Consider the following 19619-nt stretch of genomic DNA (forward strand, 5'->3'; position numbering starts at 1 on the left):
ACAAGTGTGAATACTTAACACATATTGCTCTACTTGGCTGTGACATGTTTAATAGCCCACAAAATCCTTTGGCCAGTCAGCTTCTATTCAGACTAAGCTGGCTACTGTCACACTCTTTGTAGCACACTTGTAGCTGGAATAAAAGAAAAGAAAAGAAAAATCTATTAAGAGAAATCATGGCATGTAGGTAAAGTTTTCTTTCTAACCTTCAAAATACTTGCTTACACTCAAACGCATAAATTTAGTTCCAGATCACAGTATCTGAAGTGTGACGCTGGTAATTCATGAACTGCAACACACAATTTTGTATCTCAGTTTAAGACACAGTTGGGTTTGTATCAAAACAGTACTGATCTAACCTAATTATTACACTTTTTCATGATGATTTGTATTTGGAGCGACCGCTAACCATCCTTATCAACAAGATATAGTTTACAATAAGATAAATATGAGACAGAAACTGAGAGATTTCAAAAAATGGCAATGTTCAAGCACAAACTAAATAGATTAATTCTTAAATGATTACTCTCTGAATGCATGCAACACTTCCAGTTTTGGATTAAAAGGAAGAATCACACTTTGGATAGAAAAAAATGGGACATTTGAATACAGCAAGAGTTGTCCTGTGATTTTGAAGTAAATTATGCCGAAACATTCCCACAACCAGCTCTTTCTCAAACATTACTAGAAGCATCTCAAAATAACTAATGAGATTTGACCAACACAAAAAATACAGAAAAGGCTTTGCCACTAATGTTACTAAAGTTTCATGAACAGAATACTTGCTGAATAAAACAGGCACGAGAAAACCAAAAACACACTGTACAACTCTGAAGCAGAAGCAGTGCTGTAAGACATTTTTTTAAACACTTAAAATAAACTGATGATCATCAGAGCTAAGTTACTACCCATGACAAGAAAAGACTGAAAAAACATTACATTTTCAGTTGAGAAGAACAAATCTATTTAAACACTAGAAACATTTAGAAATGGTGCTTCTGTTGTAAATTTTAGTAAGGTTCTACCACAGCTCATTCCACACTGCGATGAGGATGACAAAAAACAGTTAAAAGTACTTACGCCTATCCAATGCATGTTTCAATCTTTTTTTTTCTAATTTAAGCAAAAGTAATAGAAAACAATGTGCTCCTTTTACTGATTCATACTGACCATGCTCAGAAATAAGCCTGTATCTTCAAGTTTTAGGCATCCAGGCAGCAGCGTAGCTAGGGCATGGGCAAAAGGGCAACTGCCCTAGGTGCAAAGTGTTGGTGGGTGTGATCAGCCAATCCCACTTGCACTTTAATGGGTACTGGCCTTGAAAAGCCAGTACTGCATTTGCAGTCAAACCTGAGCACTGTAGTGCTCCATGTGTGGTATAAATTGAAGCAAATGATTACTACAGTTGTAGCAAGTAGTTTGCTATTGTTTAAAAGAAATAAAGACTTTTCCCCCCTAAAAAAATAGGAAAGGAGGATTGAGGGCAGGGCACAGAAACAGGACCTGACTGGGGCAGAAGGGAGCATGCAGTGTATCTGGTTACCTGGTTGTTTTGCCAATAGAAGGAATGGACTCTTTCTGCTCTTCCCTTGAACAACTGGGGTCTATGAGTTGGGTACTGTCTTCAGGAAGCCAGGCAACTGGCTTCCTGCAGTTAGCCAGGCTCACAAACGTTCTTGAAAAGTGCTTAAGAAATGGATGATGACAGGCCCTAGATCAGCTGTAACAAGCTACAGCAAAGTGGAAGACCCTGCTTTCTAGTCAATTTGTAGGGGGGAATGAATGGCTAATACTGCTTACAATGTCAAAAGTAAATGCATGCCATCACAATGTTAAAAACTAAAGGGCAATCTCCTTTCTCACTTCAGATCTTTCTCTCTTAGTCCTCAGAACATGCAATGCAAGCACAAGAAAAGGGGCAAGTTTCCCTGCTGTTACAGAAGGGTAAAGTTTTTTTGGAAAGCACAGTTAAAAATTTGCAACAAATATAACAGCTGGAAAATGGCACAACATTTTGTTAATATGAGAATACCAGAATAAAGATAAAAGGAAGACAAACATGTATAATCTTGAATAACCAAACTATATTAAGGACAATTGAAGAAAGAAGTAAATGTATCATAATACTGTACCTCAATCAGCTGGCTAACAAAGAATGGTGAATAACAGGAAGGATGATTAAGCACAGTCCTTGATATCACTTCACAGTAATGAAATGCTTGACTACTGAGTCCCATATCTGCTAATCGACAAGCATAAATTAATTTATACACCTGCAAAAACAAAAATATCTGTTTAGTTTAAACAAGCAGAATCTGTCATTACAGCTGCAGAACAACCAGCAACTCTGAAAGACAAGTTTCTGGTTTACCTTGATTCAAAAGTACAGTGGCCTACAAGAGTAATGCTAAATGTTGAGTATTTCCTCATAGAAAATAAATGCACATTACACAAAACTATACTTGTCTGGATTTTTCAGTAGGGAAAAATCTCACATAAAAACAAAGGCATGAACAATTTTGATACAAAAAACATATACCTGGTTTCCTAAGAAAAGTTGAAATACTTTACGACTGCAGTTGTATCACAACTTTAACAAGGGCTTGACTAATAAAGACTGGGTTACCCACCCACCTGTAAAGCAAGTAAGGAACCACTTTTGGCCACAGGCATAAAATATACCCAGAATATGAAGAGGGTCAACAATGGTTTACATAAAATACAGTAAACATTCAACACTGTTGTGCATCTGTCTTAAAGTTACTGAAAATTAATAATTAAGCTACTGCTATGTCTCCAAACTTCACTGCAAGACGAATTCAAATCAAACTGTCATAAGTTGTATTTTCTGACTCTGCCTAACAGGAATAAAGGAAATTTTATCCCCTGCCAAAACTGTACAATTACACAATGACTTATTCTGGGGTATATTATCCAAAATAGTCTTAAAAAGTTAATGAAATGCAGCTCTTAAAGCACTACACTGCAAATACACGGCAAGTACTGAACAGCTCCAATCTGCACTCAAACACCCAGTAAAATGCATTGAACTGCATACCTGGTTCTCAGTCTGTTATCCAATGATATTATATTATAGTACTAGAATCCCTTCTAGATGAAGACCTGGCAGCATATAGTAATAGAGTATGGAAAGAGCGATCCGAAAGCAGAGGAAGAGTAGGGGCGGAGTGTGATACACAAGTACTTACGAAGTTAGACAATCTTCTATACAGCCTTAAGTCATGAGTGGGACCTTGTGGTACAACCTTCTTGAGTCAGATTTTAAGCACTATTTTTTTTAACATTTGTATTAATTCTCCACATCTTAAGTGTGTGTGTGTGTGATATATATATATATACATACACACACATGCATATGTATATATATGTATATATATATATATATATATATATATATATATATATATATATATATATATATATGGTTTCACTTCATAATAAAATTAAAAACTACTTAAATCCAAAAACAAACAGGCAAGCGTAGTCTAAAGGTAGCGTGAAAGCCCACACACACACTGCGAGAGCGCTAACAATAAACTTGGATTTTTAACTCTCGCAGTGTGTGTGGGCTTTCACGCTACCTTTAGACTATGCTTGCCTGTTTGTTTTTGGATTCACTTCATAATACTGAAATATCAAAACATAGAAAATGAAAAAACTTCATAATATGGAAGCTCAAAATACTGAAAATCAAAATCCTGAATGTCAAAATACTGAAAACAGATAAGATAAATACACTGACTGTAAACAACAAAAACCTAATTACATTCCTTCAAACATAAACAGGGGGGCAAGCACCCCCTGCACCCAAATGTGTGGGGATGCACCCTACACACCCCCTGCTACTTAAATATATCAACTCCAAGATTGCACAGTGGAGTGAAGTGCAATCTTGGAGATGATATATAAGTAATATGATTTATCTTGTTTAAACTCAGTATATGTATGCTGTGTGCTTTCAGTATTTTGAGTTTTCAGGATTTTGAACTTTCAAGATTTTGATTTCAATATTGTGATATTTCAGTATTATGAAGTGAAACAATATACATACATACACGTGTGTGTGTGTATATATATATATATATATATATATATATATATATATATATATATATATATATATATATATATATATATATATATATATTCCACACACCCCCTTCCCTTTAGCTGACCATTGGCTGCCACCATCCTCTCTCACCTTTCAGTTGTTCTACCAGACTCTACTTAGGCTTCCCCAGACTCAACCTGGCCCCAGTCTGGGACTGGCATGGAGATCAAAAGTACTGGAGCAATATCATACAGTTGCGGAGGAGTGTACCCTAACTCCCCCTTATCCAGCTGAAGCCTTGTGAGATCCCACAATACCCTACCCTTTCAAATAGCAGGAGTGCTTCTGTGTATACACAACCTACAATCTGAGGCACACAGCTCTTATGCAGTACACAGCTTGTCAGACTCATAATTCTGTTTTAATGTAGTGAGCCAAGGCTGACTCCCCTGTGGCCCCTCCAGTTACAGTAATATTAAACATGTGTTACCTGGGGTGCAGTAAGTGCTTTACTCCTTCTGCATTACAGGGCTGCTATGAGTATACACACATTAATAGAAATGACAAAGTGCAACACTTTCCATTGTCACTGTCATGCAGGATACATTTTTTTTTTTTTTTTTTTTTTAACAATTTCTCTTCATCAAATTACATAAATGGCTCAGTCCCTGGTTTCACTTAAATCTCATTCTTACTCCTTACCATTATTATGCATGCACTTTAAAAACAAATTCCATTTATTTCTAGAAAATGTGCCCCTTCCTTTTTCTAAAGATCCTGTCACAAGTTTTTTTTTTTCATATATAATGCAACATTCAATACTTCAATTACATCTAGTTTAGCTTCTAGTTTCCATTTTCTAATAATCACTTTTTCTGGCAGCAAGTAGTACTAAACTTACTAAGGCTTTAAAATCAATTCAGACCATACATCTCAGTTCAAAAGAATAATTTCCTGAGACCAACTTCTTCACATAACGTCCAACAAAGTACACTACAGGGAATTTTCAAAATCAACCAACCAATTATATTCCTAAAAAAACTAGTTTCCAATTACATCTCTCAATCCCATCACACCTCCAGTATCTGCTATGCACTCAAGGGGTAACAACTCTGGAGTGTACCTGGGGTGCAAAAATACCTATGCAAATACTCCCAAACAAAAATCCTACATTTCATAAACTTTGTTAGATATGTGGGAGCCTTAGAGATGTCTTTCAGTTTTCTTTTGTAAATTACATTTCTATTCTATTTTCACAAATTTTCTAACCTTCTGACTGATTCTTATAATTATCATACAATTTGTTACACACACTTTTAATTAACCTTTTTTTTAACAGCAACTACTATTCTAGACTCGGCTAAAACTCTACCACAGCTAGTCTTTCAGTAAACACTTCACTTTTCCTTTCTTTTTATCTATACTCATTAATAAGTGATAGGGAAAGAAGTTGCCAACTTGCAGACCCTTTAACTTTCTTCAGTAAATTCCAACCTACCCACCCTCCCCCCCTCATCTAAATTCTATACCCGTGCTTGCAGTCATCCTTATTGGCAAAATCTCCTTTTTCATTCCCATATTGAGACAGATCTTAGAATAATTTCTGCTACTGAGTATTATGCATACTTCCAGTTATTCTCCTTAAGGATCTGCCTCCAAAATTACCCTGTCTATTACGTTGTCTCTAATGGTGTGCTCAATGGTCCATCATGAAATCCTTTGTTAAATTCACATGCTCATTTCAATCCATGTGTATACTGTAATTCCATTTGTATCCTACACCTAATATAATTTGATGCTCTCTGCTTTTGTCTATGCCTGTAAGATCATTTAGACTGCATGCTAATATGGGCAAAGCAGCCATTCTGATAAAAGCTACCACTCATACATTTTATACACAACAGTTCTTTTGAATATGCATTTTATCTTGCAACTTACATATATACACCAATAACTATCAAGATGATCTATGTAGTTTCTGCTCATCATTATTTGAACCAATGTCACATTTTCCAGACTTTTTGCATCAGTTTAACAAAAAACTCAAGAAATATAGAACTAAACACATTACAAAATCTCCCTTTAACTCACAATAAATGCAATAATCTACATAGAATTCCCAAATAGGACGTTTACACCTCCAAATGAGAGCAGTTGCCCAAAATCAATGGCTATAGCCACAAGTATTACCTATTTCAAAGTTAAGATTAACCATGCTATGTGTATGTTTGAATATTACAGTTTATACAAACTACTGTTATATTTACTTCTCTCCTAGAAGTGAAAAAATGTACATGCTTTTAGTAAGGATTTCATTTTAGCTTTTAGAAAAAGTACACTGGCTACCCTTAAATAAACTACATTGTACATTAAAGTATGAAGCCTGCTGGGGAGGCAAGTACTTGTTTAACTGTTTACTTCTCACAGGTGCAAACTTAATTTTTTTCTTACTTTTTTAATGAACCACCAGCATACCTCTCTCAGCTGTCCAGATTTTTGCCTCATATTTTTGGGCTGTTCCTCGTAAAATTTGTGATTTTCTGGACTTTTGTGCAAAATATATGAGAATCAAATTCACTATAATGGCAGACATTTGAGATTCAGACTTCGTATCCTTCAGAAAAAGCATGGTAACACAAAAGACCTTTTATTTTAGCAACTTTCTAAGTTAATAAGAGCAATATTTTGAAATGTGTCCCGCCATTATTTTTGCCTGTGCCCAAATTTTTTGTGCTAAAAGGTTGAGAGCTACGACCACCACCCAATATCCCTTTAAAACTTAATTACAGTTTACCCTGTAGATGTGACTTAGAGCACACTGGTCAGAACATTCACAATTAATTGCCTGCACCTGCAGATTGCTTGCCTTCTGCTTAAAGCAGATAATAGAAACAAGCCCACAGCTACTTGCTTTGCAAATAGAAAAAACTACCATCTTCATGATTTTCATTATTTCTGATTATTTTTCAAGTGTTTCTACTTAAAAATAAAATCCTGCCTACTACTCAAACTGAGACCATTAATCCATACATGTACCTCTATAAAACAGATGTAATTATCTTTTAATTTTATATATATAAACCGGACCGTTAAACAAACCACAGTTTTAGCATAAAAAATGTTTAATCTTCACTTCCATCAGAAAGACTTCATCAAAATCACCATCGTTAACCAAACAACTTAGTTTAATTATTTAATTGCGAGGGTAAAAATTAATTACCTTATTAACAAATCAAGAAATCCATTCTCAAATAATGCTAAAAGTAAGTTGCAAAAATAATGGTAAACATCATTAGAACATTCTTAAAACATTAATAGAATCATTCAACCCCGGGGTTCTGTCTGCTTTTAGCTCTAGCTGCCACAACGTCTCCTTTTGTTTTATTTTAGTTTTTTAACCCCCCCCCCCTTAAAATCTCTAGGTACCCTTAAATGTACAGAAAATAAAAACTTCTTGCTTTCTGCACATTCTATCTTATGTCTAAATAACACATTATTGTAATATTTTACCTTGATGGCATATAAGTGTTCCTTAATTCATTTTTCTAAACTTCTAGTGGTCATACCAAGATAAAAATTACCACAAAAAACACGCACTTTTATAAACCACCTCTTCAGTCGTACACGTAAAAACTCTAGGAACTACTAAGGTTCTATTAAGGTGAGGTAAATTAATAAAGGGACCTTCCAACACAAATCTGCATGCTCTACATGTCCCACACTTATACATTCCTTTTATTCTTACTGAGACATACAATAGTAATATTCAGAAAGGCAGAATCCTTGTGTAACCAGGACTCTTTTTGAAAATAAACTTAGGCATATCACTCAAAACTTAAAGTTCCATATTACCTCGAATCACATTCCAGTTCTTGTGTGTAATAGAAGAAATGATAAAACTGTCCAAAGACATATCTAAGCGGGTCTACTTCATATGACCTAAATTTCATTTGACTGAAATTCATTTGACTGAGACCAAAACACTGACAGTTCAAAATACTGAAAACTCATTAGACTGAAATTCAAAACACTGACACATTAAAGTAAAAGGTACATGCCATTTTTCCCACTGTAGTGTGACCCTGGAGTTAGTATATATTGTTAGGGGGAGTGCCCCCCCACATTGGGGGTGTGGGGGGGCATAGCCCCCACATAGTTTAGGTAAATATTGTTTTCTACAAAGAGTTATTCATTGCAGTTATAAATATCCATGTGTATGGTTTAAAAAGTATAAAGTATGTGAGGGGCTATGCCCCGCACATCCCCCTATCTATACTAACTCCTAGATTGCACTATAGTGGGGAAAAGGGCATATACCTTTTACTTTAATGTGTCAGTGTTATGAGTTTTAGTCAAATGAGTTTTCAGTATTTTGAACCATCAGTGTTTTGGTCTCAGTCAAATGAATTTCAGTCAAATGAAACTTAGGTCATATGAAGTAGACCCATCTAAGCAACATGATGTACTATAACTCACCTTTTTATTATTAACTGCCTCCTGTTTACTTTTAAACCTAAATTCTTAGATGGGTGGAAAATCAACATTTCTTCTAACACAAATTTCCTCAGCCGCCTTAAATAATACCTCCTTGTAGCCTCTTTGTAAAAATAAGGCAGTGATGCAATCAATCTCTTTTTCAAAAGTATAATTACTGGTAGTCATTCTTGAGTTTCAAATAAACTGTCCTTTAGGTACATTGTTCTTAATAAAAACAGGGTGCTTTCCATTATAATGTAGATAACTGTTTACAAATGTTTCTTTCCTAAAAATTTCACTATCAAACTTCTTCCTTTCAACTTCCCAAATAATTTTCACATCTAGAAAATTAACCTTTGACCCCTGACTTCCTCATGAGAAAGTACAGTTGTGTACACTTACCATAAATGTAGATATTAGAGTGTATTCACTGTTGCAGTCATAACTTGTGGGTTATCCCTGCTGGGTAACCCTCGGTCGGCCTGAATACCAGAGTAAAGAATTTCCCCTCCTGTGCAGGGACTGATGTCAGATCACAAGGACTATAAAAGGAGACAGCCGATGTCATTACATCAGTTTTTCTTGCCCCCAACAGGTATAAACCCCAAAGAAGGAGGAAATAAGGGGAAAGGTAGGAGGGGAAACAGGACTGCAACAGTGAATACACTCGAACATCTATATTTATGTTAAATGTACACAATTGCACTATGTTCTTTGTGTTTCACTGTTGCAGTCATTATTTGTGGGAGGATTCTCAAAGCTGAGAAGAAAGGGTAGAGGAAGGAATACAGGAGTAAAGGGTAAGCAGCCTATTAAGGGGATGCTAGCATGTCCTGCAGGACTGCAGATGCAAAGGCTGCTCTTGTCTTGGAGAATATTTACAGCTGGTAGTGCTTGGTGAATGTGTAGATGGATGTCCAGGTGGAAGCTTCCAAATTTTCCTTAGTAGGAGCCCCTCTCAGGAAAGCAGTGGAAGTAGAGGCTGCTCTAGAGGAATGAAATCCGACAGACTTGGGAGGACTCTTTTCATGAAAGGAGTAGCAGAAATGGATGTAGTGAGAGATCCACTTTGAAATGGTTTGTTTGGAAATGGGTTTCTCCTCTGCCCCAGGAGTGAAGGAAACCAGAAGCTGGTCAGATTTCCTGACTACTTTAGTCCCATCCAGGTAATACCCTCAACTGTCTGTGTACGTTAAGGGTATGCAAAATTCTTTCCCCTTTATTTTGGGGACTGGGAAAGAAGGTAGGGAGATGGATGGTCTTAGTTGAGGGAAAACTCCGAAACCACTTTAGGCATAAAGGAGGGATTGGTCCTGAGAGACTCCCTGTCAGCATGGAAGGTAATGAAGGGTTGAGTGGCCATAAGGGCTTACAGTTCAGAGACGCTCCTGACTAAGGTGATGGCCAGCAAGAATGCAGTTTTCCAACAGTGGTACTTCAGGTCAGCTGAAGCACCTGGCTCAATAGGAGGTAAGGTTAATGTTTCCAGGCCAAAATTTAGATCCCATGCTGAAGCAGGTGGTCTTCTAGGTGGTCTAATGTGTGCCACCCCCCAAGAAACATTTTTAACAAATGTGAGAAAATAGGCTGATTTGACTGGACAAAGGCAGAAATAGCCGAGGCATGAATCCTGATGAAACAGTAAGACAGTCCTTGTTCTAGGAGCTCTGCTAGGTAGTCCAGAACCAAAGGTAAAGTGGCACGGGAGCTGCTGACTGCCTTGCTGTGGCATCAGATAGTAAATCTTTTCCATTTCGCCGAGTAGGATTTCCTGGTGCTGGGTTTTCTGGCTCCCTTGATAATGTTTAAAACCTGCCTGCTGAAGGCTGTAGTGTCATCCGCCTTTGGGGAATCAGCCATGCGGATAGCTTGAGGGTGGGAAGGTTTGGGTGCAGTACCGTCCCTTTTTCTGGAGTTAGAAGGGTTTTTGAGAGGGGCAGGGTCATGGCAGGCTGTTTGGCCAGGCTGAGAAGCAAGGGGTACCAGTGCTGTACGGGCCAATCTGGCACAATAACAATAACCTTTTGTCCTTACTCCCTGATCTTGAGGAGTAGCCTGGGGATCAGGGGTAAGGGGGGAAAGCGTACACAAACAGGTTTCCCCAGTGGAAGAATAGGGCGTCCACCCTCCATGCTTCTGGATGGAACTCTCTGGAGCAGAACTTGGGTAGCTGGCAGTTTTCTGGGGTTGCAAGTAGGTCTATGTCCGGGCTCCCCCAGTTTTGTGTGATGCTGAGGAAGGTCCCCCTGTGCAGCTGCCACTCGTGGGGGTACAGGAGGCTTCTGCCTAGCTGGTGTGCCAGAGTGCTTTGTTTCCCTGGGATATACTAGCCGTCAAGTGCAGTCCCAGATTTGAGGCTGACTGACAGATATGCATAGCTAGGTGACATATGAGGTAAGAGTGTGTTCTTCCCTGCTTGTTGCTGTACCACATTACTGTTGTACTGTCTGTCATAATTAGGAGCACTCCTGGTGTCAGGTGTTCTTTGAAGGCTAGAATTGCCCGGTGCACCAACACCATCTCTCTTAGGTTGATATGGAGGTCCTGAACCTCTTGCTCCCAAATGCCCTGAGTGCACATACTCCCTAGATGTGCCCTCAAGGCAGTGTCTGAAGCATCTCTAGTGATGGTCTGGCCCTGTGGTGGAATGATAAAGGGTAGGCCCTTGTTTAGGGTGCATGCCTCTACCTCCCAAAAGAGCTCCTTCTTTAAACAAAGAATCAGGGGTAGCTGGTGTTCTAGTGACTGACTGCTGGCATCAAAGGTTCCTGAGGTACCAATGCAGTTTCCTCATGTGTAGTCTGGCTAGCGGTACCAGCAGAATGCAGGAGGCCATATACCCCAGCACTTGCAGGAATTTCCTTGATGTGAGGTGGATCCTGCGGGCCAGCGGAGTAAAGTATGAATGGAGGAACCTCTGCTTCTCCTAAGGGAGAAAGGCTGTTTGAGTAGTTGTGTCCAGCAGAGCTCCCAGGAAGGTTAACTTTCAAGCGGGTAGGAATTGGGACTTCTCTTGGTTGACTGTGAAGACCAGGGAGGATAAGAGGGTTTGAACAAAAGTAAGGTCCTGCAGGAGTCCTCCCTTGGTGTCTGCCTGAATGCAGCAGTCATCCAGGTAGGGATAAATCTGAATGCCCCTCTGCCTGCAAAAGGCAATGATAGGAGCCAGGCACTTTGTAAAGACTCTGGGAGCAGTAGATAACCCAAAGGGCAGAGCAGAAAACTGAAAGCTTTGTGAGCCTGCCCTGAAGTGCAGGAAACTCCTGCAAGACTTCCTTATGGGAATATGGAGGTAGGCATCCTTCAGATCTAGGGTCACTAGCCAAGCCTGTGGCATCAACATGGGTAAGAGTTTGTGTAAAGTCAGCATTCTGAATTTGGGTACCAGGAGGGGCAGATTCAGAGTGGATAGGTCTAGAATGGGGCACTAGGTGCCCTCCTTTCTAGATACCAGGAAGAATCTTGAATTAAAAACATTTCCGGCCTGTTCCTTTGGTACAGGTTTCACAGCACCTTGGGCATAAAGCTTTTGTATTTGACAGATGGCTTCTGCCCTCTGATTTGCTGGTACATCTGGGAATCCTGAATGTCTGGGACTTTCTATGAAAGAGAATCTGTACCCACTGGTAATAATTTTTAAGACCCATAAATCTGAGGTGATAGCCTACCAATTCTCGAGGAAGAGGGAAAGTCTTCCACCTAGTCTCTCTGGGGGTTGGTGGGGCAGAGTCATTGAGAGTCCTTGGAGAAGGGAGGGGGCTTAGAACTCCCCTGCCTGGGCCTTGCAGTGGTCCATTATCTGGATCTCTGCTGGGCTTGAGACTGGTGTCTGGTAGGTCTGTCCCTGCATGGTTTTCTCTGGACAAGCTTTGTTTGAGTAGGAAAGGACCAATGCTTTGTAGGGAAATTCCTGCTGAACCTAGGAGGCTGAACATGCAAGAAATCCTTCACAGATTACATTGACATGGCCTTGTATTCCATTTCCTTGATAACCCCCTCAGCTTTGGGGACAAACAGCTGGTCCTTATCCAGAGGGGCATCTAACAGATTGGACTTAACCTGGTCAGGCAAAGGCTATTCCCGTAACCAGGCATGCCTCCTGATTACAGAGCCAGTGACTGCAGCACTGCTGGAAGCTTCCAAGGCATCAAAACCAAAATGCAGGGAATGTTTGGCTACCTGGGAGATGGACATTGTAAGATCCGTTAGTTCCCTGGTAGTGCTGCTGTCTGGTAGAGTAGACATTTTCTGGTTTAGTAATTCTAGTACAATTCGGGGGCCTAATCGCTAGGGTAGCAGAAGTATAGGTCTTTTTGCCTAATCTATCCAAGGCCCTGCTCTGTCAGCTGGGATGGAATTTTTAGAGGAACTAGCCCCAGCCCCCTTAGGATCCTGTGTAATGACCTCTGGGTCAGCTGTTGGATTTTTATAAAGATACTTGTGGGTGTCTTGCACCCTATAACATCTGTCTGGCTTCCTGGGGGCAGGTGGGAGAGAGTCAGGGATGAGTGAGGACACCAGAAAGACATCTTCCACCACATCAAGAATAGGGGGAATGGCCAGGGGTTTATGCTGAGGCAGGTCAAGGAACTCTCTCAGTGTCTTCTTTTACTGAAGGTAACCCTGAGTCTACCAGTAGAAATATTCTCTTAGGGAATTTAAAGTTTCCCTGAAAGAGAGGTCCTCAGGAGGGGTGGCAGCAGGAATAGGGTCTTCAGGATCAGAATCCTCAAAAGCTGCAAATGTCTATTCTTCATTTTTCAGAGTCTTTCTAGTCCTGATTCTTCGAGTCCTGGTCTGAAAGAACCTCAGGTGAAGAGTCCCTCTTCCTTTTAGCTGAGGTGACTTGGGTGGATTGGCTTCCTCTAATTAAAGTGATTAAATCCTCTGCCATTCTAAGCAGCTGCTGTGACTGCGTAGCAGGCTGGAAGGAAGGTACTCAGAGACTGGGTCCCTGTGATGCGGTCTTTATAGAGGTAGTCTTGGGCCTAGATGACTGAGAGGCCTTATACAAGGTAAACTTAACTGGCGTTGTGGTCGTCGGTTCTGTCTCTGCGGAAGCCGGCGCCTGCGAAGCGGCTCCAGACCCAACCACATGAGTGAAGGTCAACGTCCTGGCAGGAGAAGTTGGACCAGGCGGTGTACTGGACTCCAAAAGGGTCTCAGTAGAGGCCTGCAATGGTTTCTCGGCTGGCATCAGGGGCTGCGAAGGCACCTCAATGAGTTCAGTAACTGAAGTAAAAGGAAGGCTGGGTGGTTTCGGGCTGGAGATGTCCACAGACCTAACTTTCTGAGGCCTTTCCTTCTGCTTATCTTTCTTTTTTCTAGGTAATTCCACAACCTGACCGACCGACACCATACCGCAATGAGACAAAGAATTGCCAAAGTGCCTAGCTACAATTTCAGCTCTACATAGAACAGCTGTGAAAGAACTTACCATAACCTTAGATTTCCTTCTCTTCCATGTTGCAGTACTCATAACAGTGGGGAGTTGCTGCCAGCATCGCCACCTTCCGGCCAGTATATCCAAGTCTTAGTTTCTGGAGAGTACGTGTAACATCCCTTGAGTGTGCCACAAACTGACGTAAGGTATAAAGGTGATGTCTGCACGTACCCTCCTCAGAATGAACTGCTGCATACAGTAACACTCCTGTGGGCAGAAGGGTCCCAAGGGAGCCCTTAGAATTACATGCAGGCTAGAGTCAGGGAAGCAGGTGGTTTGTGTGTAGTGAAGACATTGGGGGGTATCAAGAGTAATATCCTCCCAAGTCAGTATGGCAAGTAAGATGTTAAAGGTACAGGGGCAGGTGGGGAGATTGAATACTGCAACATGGAAGAGAAGGACATCTAGGTTATGGTAAGTTCTTACACAACTATTCTGTGTCCTTCTATTCACATGTTGCAGTATTCATAACAGTAGGGAGAGTACCAGAGCTTTTAGGCATGGTTATGGGTGAAGGATTGGGCTCCCTGGTCAATGAACCCTTGGAGGATAAACTTGGCAAATGCTGTCCTAGCTCTAGAGACTAGATAGTTTGTAATGTCTGGTAAAGGTGTGGACAGAAGTCCAACTGGCAGCTTCCAGGATGGAAGCGTAGTCAATTCCTTTGAAAAAGGCAGCTGAGGAAGCAGCTGCCCTGGTAGAGTGAGGTTTGACTTGTCCATGTAGGGATTTTCCATGGAAAGAGTAGCATAGGGTAATGAATTTTGAAATCCATGAGGAAATGGTTTGCTTGGAGACTGCTTTCCCTGGAGCTCTGGGGTGGAAGGAGACGAGAAGTTGATCTGATTTTCTGATGGGCTTGGTTTTGTCTAGGTAGTACCTCAGTTGTTTGTAGACATCCAATGAATGGAGAGTCCTTTCTGAGGAATGTTGTGGTTGAGGGTAGACAACTGGTAGATTAATGGTCTGGTTCAGTGAAAGTTCATTAACCACTTTCGGCATGAAGGAAGGGCTGGTTCTTAGGGCAATTCTGTCCATGTGGAAAATAAGGTAGGGAGAGGTAACCATGGGGGCTTGGATCTCAGATACCCTCCTGGTGGATGTTAAAGGCCACTAGTAGAACTGTTTTCAGTGTGCATAGCTTTAGCGATACAGAATGAACTGGTTCAAAGGGTGGCAATGTAAGTTTTTCTAGTACAAAGTACAGATCCCAAGGGGGAGGGATAAGTTTCCTGGGAGGCCTGATGTGAAGAACCCCCTTGAAGAAAAGTTTGACCTCCAGTCTGGAAACCAGAGGTGGGGTGATTGGCAGACAGTAGATAAATGCACTTTGACAGATGAGTATGTAAGTCCTGAGTGCAGTAGCTCACACAAATAGGAAAGGACCATAGGTATAGAGGTAGTTAGAGGGTCCTGTTTTTTCCTTTGACACCAATAGGAGAATCTGTTCCATTTGGATACATGGTTTCTCCTGGTACTAGGTTTTCAGGCCTCCCACAGAACACTGAGTACGTCCTCTGAGTATAGGTGTCCGTAGGGAATCAAAACCCTTTCACCCATAAGGTTAATTTTAGACTGTCCACCTGAGAGTGTCGTAAGCATCCCCTGTCCTGTGTGAGTAGGTCTATTCAGTGGGGTAATCTGTGATGATTGCCCTTGGCTAGTATGTGTACGAGGGGAAATCAACACTGTCTTGGCCTAAAGGGGGTCACCAATAGGATTTTTGGGTTGTCCCTCTGTATTTTCAGAAGGACTTTCTGAATTAATGTGAATGGGGGAAGGCAGAGCGGTACATCCCCCCCACCACCAAGAGAAGGAGAAGGTGCCCACGTTCCAAGCTTGTGGATGTGGATTCCTTGTGCAGAATTTGGGCATCTGTCTGTTCTGGGTGGTGGCAAAAAGATCTGCTTGTTGAATACCCCACCTGTGGATTATGTCAAGAAATACTTCCCTATGAAGCATCCATTCGTGACTTGGAGCTAAAGTTCTGCTCAGGTAGTCTGCCATGACATTCTCTGTGGAAGGGATATAAACAGCTAGCAGATGAATGTGAAGAGATACTGCTAGATTCCAGACCCGGATTGCTAGGCTGCACAGAGGGTAGGGACTTTGTTCCCCCCTGCTTGTTGATGTACCACAGGAATGTCATACTGCCTGTGATTACTGCCCCCCATCCCAAGTTGAAGGCATCTGTAGAGACCTGTTATAGGGGGGCTGGAATCTGAAGGTGGATCCCTTGGTTGAGGTGAAGAGCTGAGATCCACCACTAGAGTTCCTGGGTGTCCAGGGGCTGGGAGTGTTGACACCATAGCTTTTTCAGGACCCATTGGATTTTTCTCATATGGAGTTTTGCCAGAGGCAGCACGGGTATGAGTGAAGTTATGTGGTCCAGAATTCTTAAAAGCTCTCAAGCTGGCAAGGAGATGTGGGAGAGGATACTTTGAAAATACAGACAAAGGTCTAGGATTCTTTTATCTGGAATGAAGGCTTTCATTATGTCTGTTCTGATCCTGCAACCCAGGAAAACCAGGTCTTGAGAGGAGATCACGTGAGATTTTTTGTGGTTTATGGTGAACATTAACAGAGATAGGGTGGAGATTATCTGTTGTAGATGTAATAGGAGGGCTTGGCGGTCTTGAAGAAGAATAAGCAAGTCGTCCAGGTATGAGTATATCTGAATACCCTGAGTTCTGCAGTGGGCAATGACGGGGGCCAAGCACTTTGTGAATACTCGGGGGGGCAATAGAGAGTCCAAAGGGCAAGGCTGAGAACTGCAAATGGCAACAGCCTATTGCAAATCTGAGGTATTTCCTGTAATCTGGGTGAATAGGGATGTGTAGGCAGGCATCCTTTAAGTCCAGAGCTACCATGAAAGCCCGAGTTGGAATAAGTGGTAAGAGGAGGGATAAGGTAATCATTTTGAAACTGGAATTTTGATAAATAGGTTTAGATAGGATAAGTCTAGTATTGGCCTCCATGGGCCATCCTTTCTTGGTACCAGAAGCATTCTGGAGTAAACGCCTATGTTTCTTTGCTGGTGTGGTACCTGTTCTATGGCATCTTGGCCTAGAAGCTGCTGAATGATAGGAGGGGAAAACATGCGTTTGGCTTGCAGGTGGTTGAAGGATGCCACGGAAGGGTGGTATTATCCACCAAGTCATGAAGTAGCCTAACTGTATAATGGAGAGAATCCACTGTTCTGATGTAATAATCCGCCAAGAGGGAAGGCACGGGGTGAGACAGAGGGAAAGTGGGGTGTTGTGGTGAAAGGAAGGGTAGTCACAGAGGAGGCAGTCTGGGCTGGTCACACTGGCCTCAAAAGGGTATAGTGGAAGAACTTGTAGGAAAACTAGGAGTAGAGTTTTTCCTAGTTTGTCTACATCCTTTAGACTGTGGAGCAGTATGTGCTGACTGTCTTCTAACAAAGGAAGGTTTCTGTGGATCATTCCTGTGATATCTGGATATAGGAGACACCAGAAGGTGTTTAAGATTCTGAAGTCCCTTACCCTTTTCTTGAAGGGATTTAAGGAGTTCTGCTGAGGCTTGGCCAAACAGGGCTTTATTACCCAAGGATGCATCCCACAATTTTGTTTGCACATCCATGGGTCTGGGTTGTAGTCTCACACAAGAGTATCGCCTCAAGACTGACACAGATGCAGCAGACTTAGATGAGGCTTCCACAGCATCATAACTGCACTTTGAGTGCCTAACTACTTGGGATGCAGTGGAAAGAAGGGCATTAATTTGAGCATTAATGGGAGAATCTGGTGCCTCAGATAGTACTGTAGAGGCCTTGGAAATGGTATCCAGGACATATCTAACCATATGTGTTTGGTAGTTGAGAGCTCTAATAGCCAGAGTAGAGGAGGTATAGACTTTCTTCCCTAGTCTGTCCATGAATTTGCTGTCTTTCTCTGTGGGATAAAGAACAGGTTAAGGTAATTGCCTGGATGATTTATCAGCACAGACAGTAATAACTGCTGGGTCTGCTGGAGGGTTCCTGAAGAGGTATTGGGTATCCTGAGGGACCTTGTAAAATCAATCTGGATGTTTAGAAGCTGGTGGTTGAGAGGGGACTGTGAAGCAGTCAGGAAAGCATCCTGAAAGGCAGGTAGCAATGGAGCCACTGCTGAAGGAGAGGGTTGCTCCATTTGCAAAAGGTCGAAGTATCTTTTCTTGGCATCAGAAACTTCAGATGCCTGCCATCTGAAATACTCCCTCATGAGGGAGATTGTGTCTATAAAGGTAATTTCTTCCCCTGGAGATTCAGGGGTAATGGAGTCTTCCTCCTCGGGGGTGATAAAATCCTTTGGGGACTCTACTTGGGATTCATATGAGAAGGATTCATTTTTTATTTATTCAAGTATTTAATAACATTTATAAACAGCTCAAAGGATAGCAATGGGGTCTGCTGCTGCTCCTGTTTTTGCCAGCATTGCTCTTGGTTGGTGGGAGCATCTCGTTCTCTTTCCTCTTTTCTCCCACTTATAAAATAAAATTTTATAGTAGATTTGTAGATGATTTGTTTTTTTTTGTTATCAAATTAACAATGCATTAGTGTTGGATTTTTTAAATGCTCTTAACAGTAGATCAGAGTTTTTGCAGTTCTCATTAGGAAGTCAGGGGTCAAAGGTTAATTTTCTGGATGTGAAAATTATTTGGGATGTTGAAAGGAAGAAGTTTGATAGTGAAATCTTTAGGAAAGCAACATTTGTAAACAGTTACCTACATTACACTAGTAATCATCCTGCCTTTATTAAAAAAGTACAGTTGTGTACACTTAACCATAAATGTAGATGTTCGAGTGTATTCACTGTTGCAGTCATTACATTTGGGTAATCCTGCTGGCAGATTGCCCTCAGTCGGCCTGAATTCCAAAGTCTTGAGTCCTGCGTCGGTTGCTGTTGCCCCTTCCCTGACATCAGGTTGTCAGAGGTACAAAAGATGCAGCCGATGCCATTTTCTTCAGTTTTTCTTGCCCCAGATGTCAGGTGCCCCCAAAAGGGTAGGCTAGGTATATATATAAAACATACATGCACCAAAATAAATTTTACATTCATCTACAAGCAAATACACCACATAGGTTGTATAGATCAGAGAAGTAAAGATAAGTTCCAGCAGAAGTAAGGGGGATGGCGGGTGGGTAACCTGGACTGCAACAGTGAATACACTCGAACTTCTACATTTATGGTAAGTGTACACAAAGTACAGTTTTGTACCTACCATAAATGTAGATGTTCGAGTGCTAATACAGCTGCAGTCATAACAGATGGGTTCTCCTGCCGTCAGGCGGGTCCTCGGTCAGCCGAATTCCAAAGTCTAGGTCCGGCGTCGGTTGTTGTCGCTTCTTCCCTGACGTCAGTGCGACAGGGGAATAAAAGAACCAGTCGACGCCATTTTCTTCAGTTTTTCTTGCCCCAGATGTCAGGTGCCCCCAGAAGGAAGGCAATACATAAATTTATGTAATAATGCAGTGCAATATAATCAAAAAACAGTAGTTGCAAGCAAATACACCATAAATGAATACCCCAATCAAGTTGTATGAGGAGGTGTTAGCCAATAGGCCTGTCCCAAGAGGGGAAGGAGAGAGGGAAACCTGGACTGCAGCTGTATTAGCACTCGAACACC

General features: G+C 41.3%; 1 protein-coding gene across 1 annotated transcript in view; it reads right to left on the reverse strand.

The window, feature by feature from the left end:
- SEC16A (SEC16 homolog A, endoplasmic reticulum export factor) overlaps nucleotides 1-19619 on the reverse strand; it is a gene marked incomplete in the record, with an annotated part of 1997470 nt that overhangs the window by 1131438 nt on the left and 846413 nt on the right. The window contains 1 exon segment of the mRNA XM_044058481.1: nucleotides 2133-2273. Within this exon segment, the coding sequence (XP_043914416.1) occupies nucleotides 2133-2273 (141 nt within the window).

Source organism: Protopterus annectens, chromosome 16.part0 (genome assembly GCF_019279795.1).
Source record: "Protopterus annectens isolate FY-2018-M chromosome 16.part0, PAN1.0, whole genome shotgun sequence".
NCBI classification, from domain to species: Eukaryota; Metazoa; Chordata; order Ceratodontiformes; family Protopteridae; genus Protopterus; species Protopterus annectens.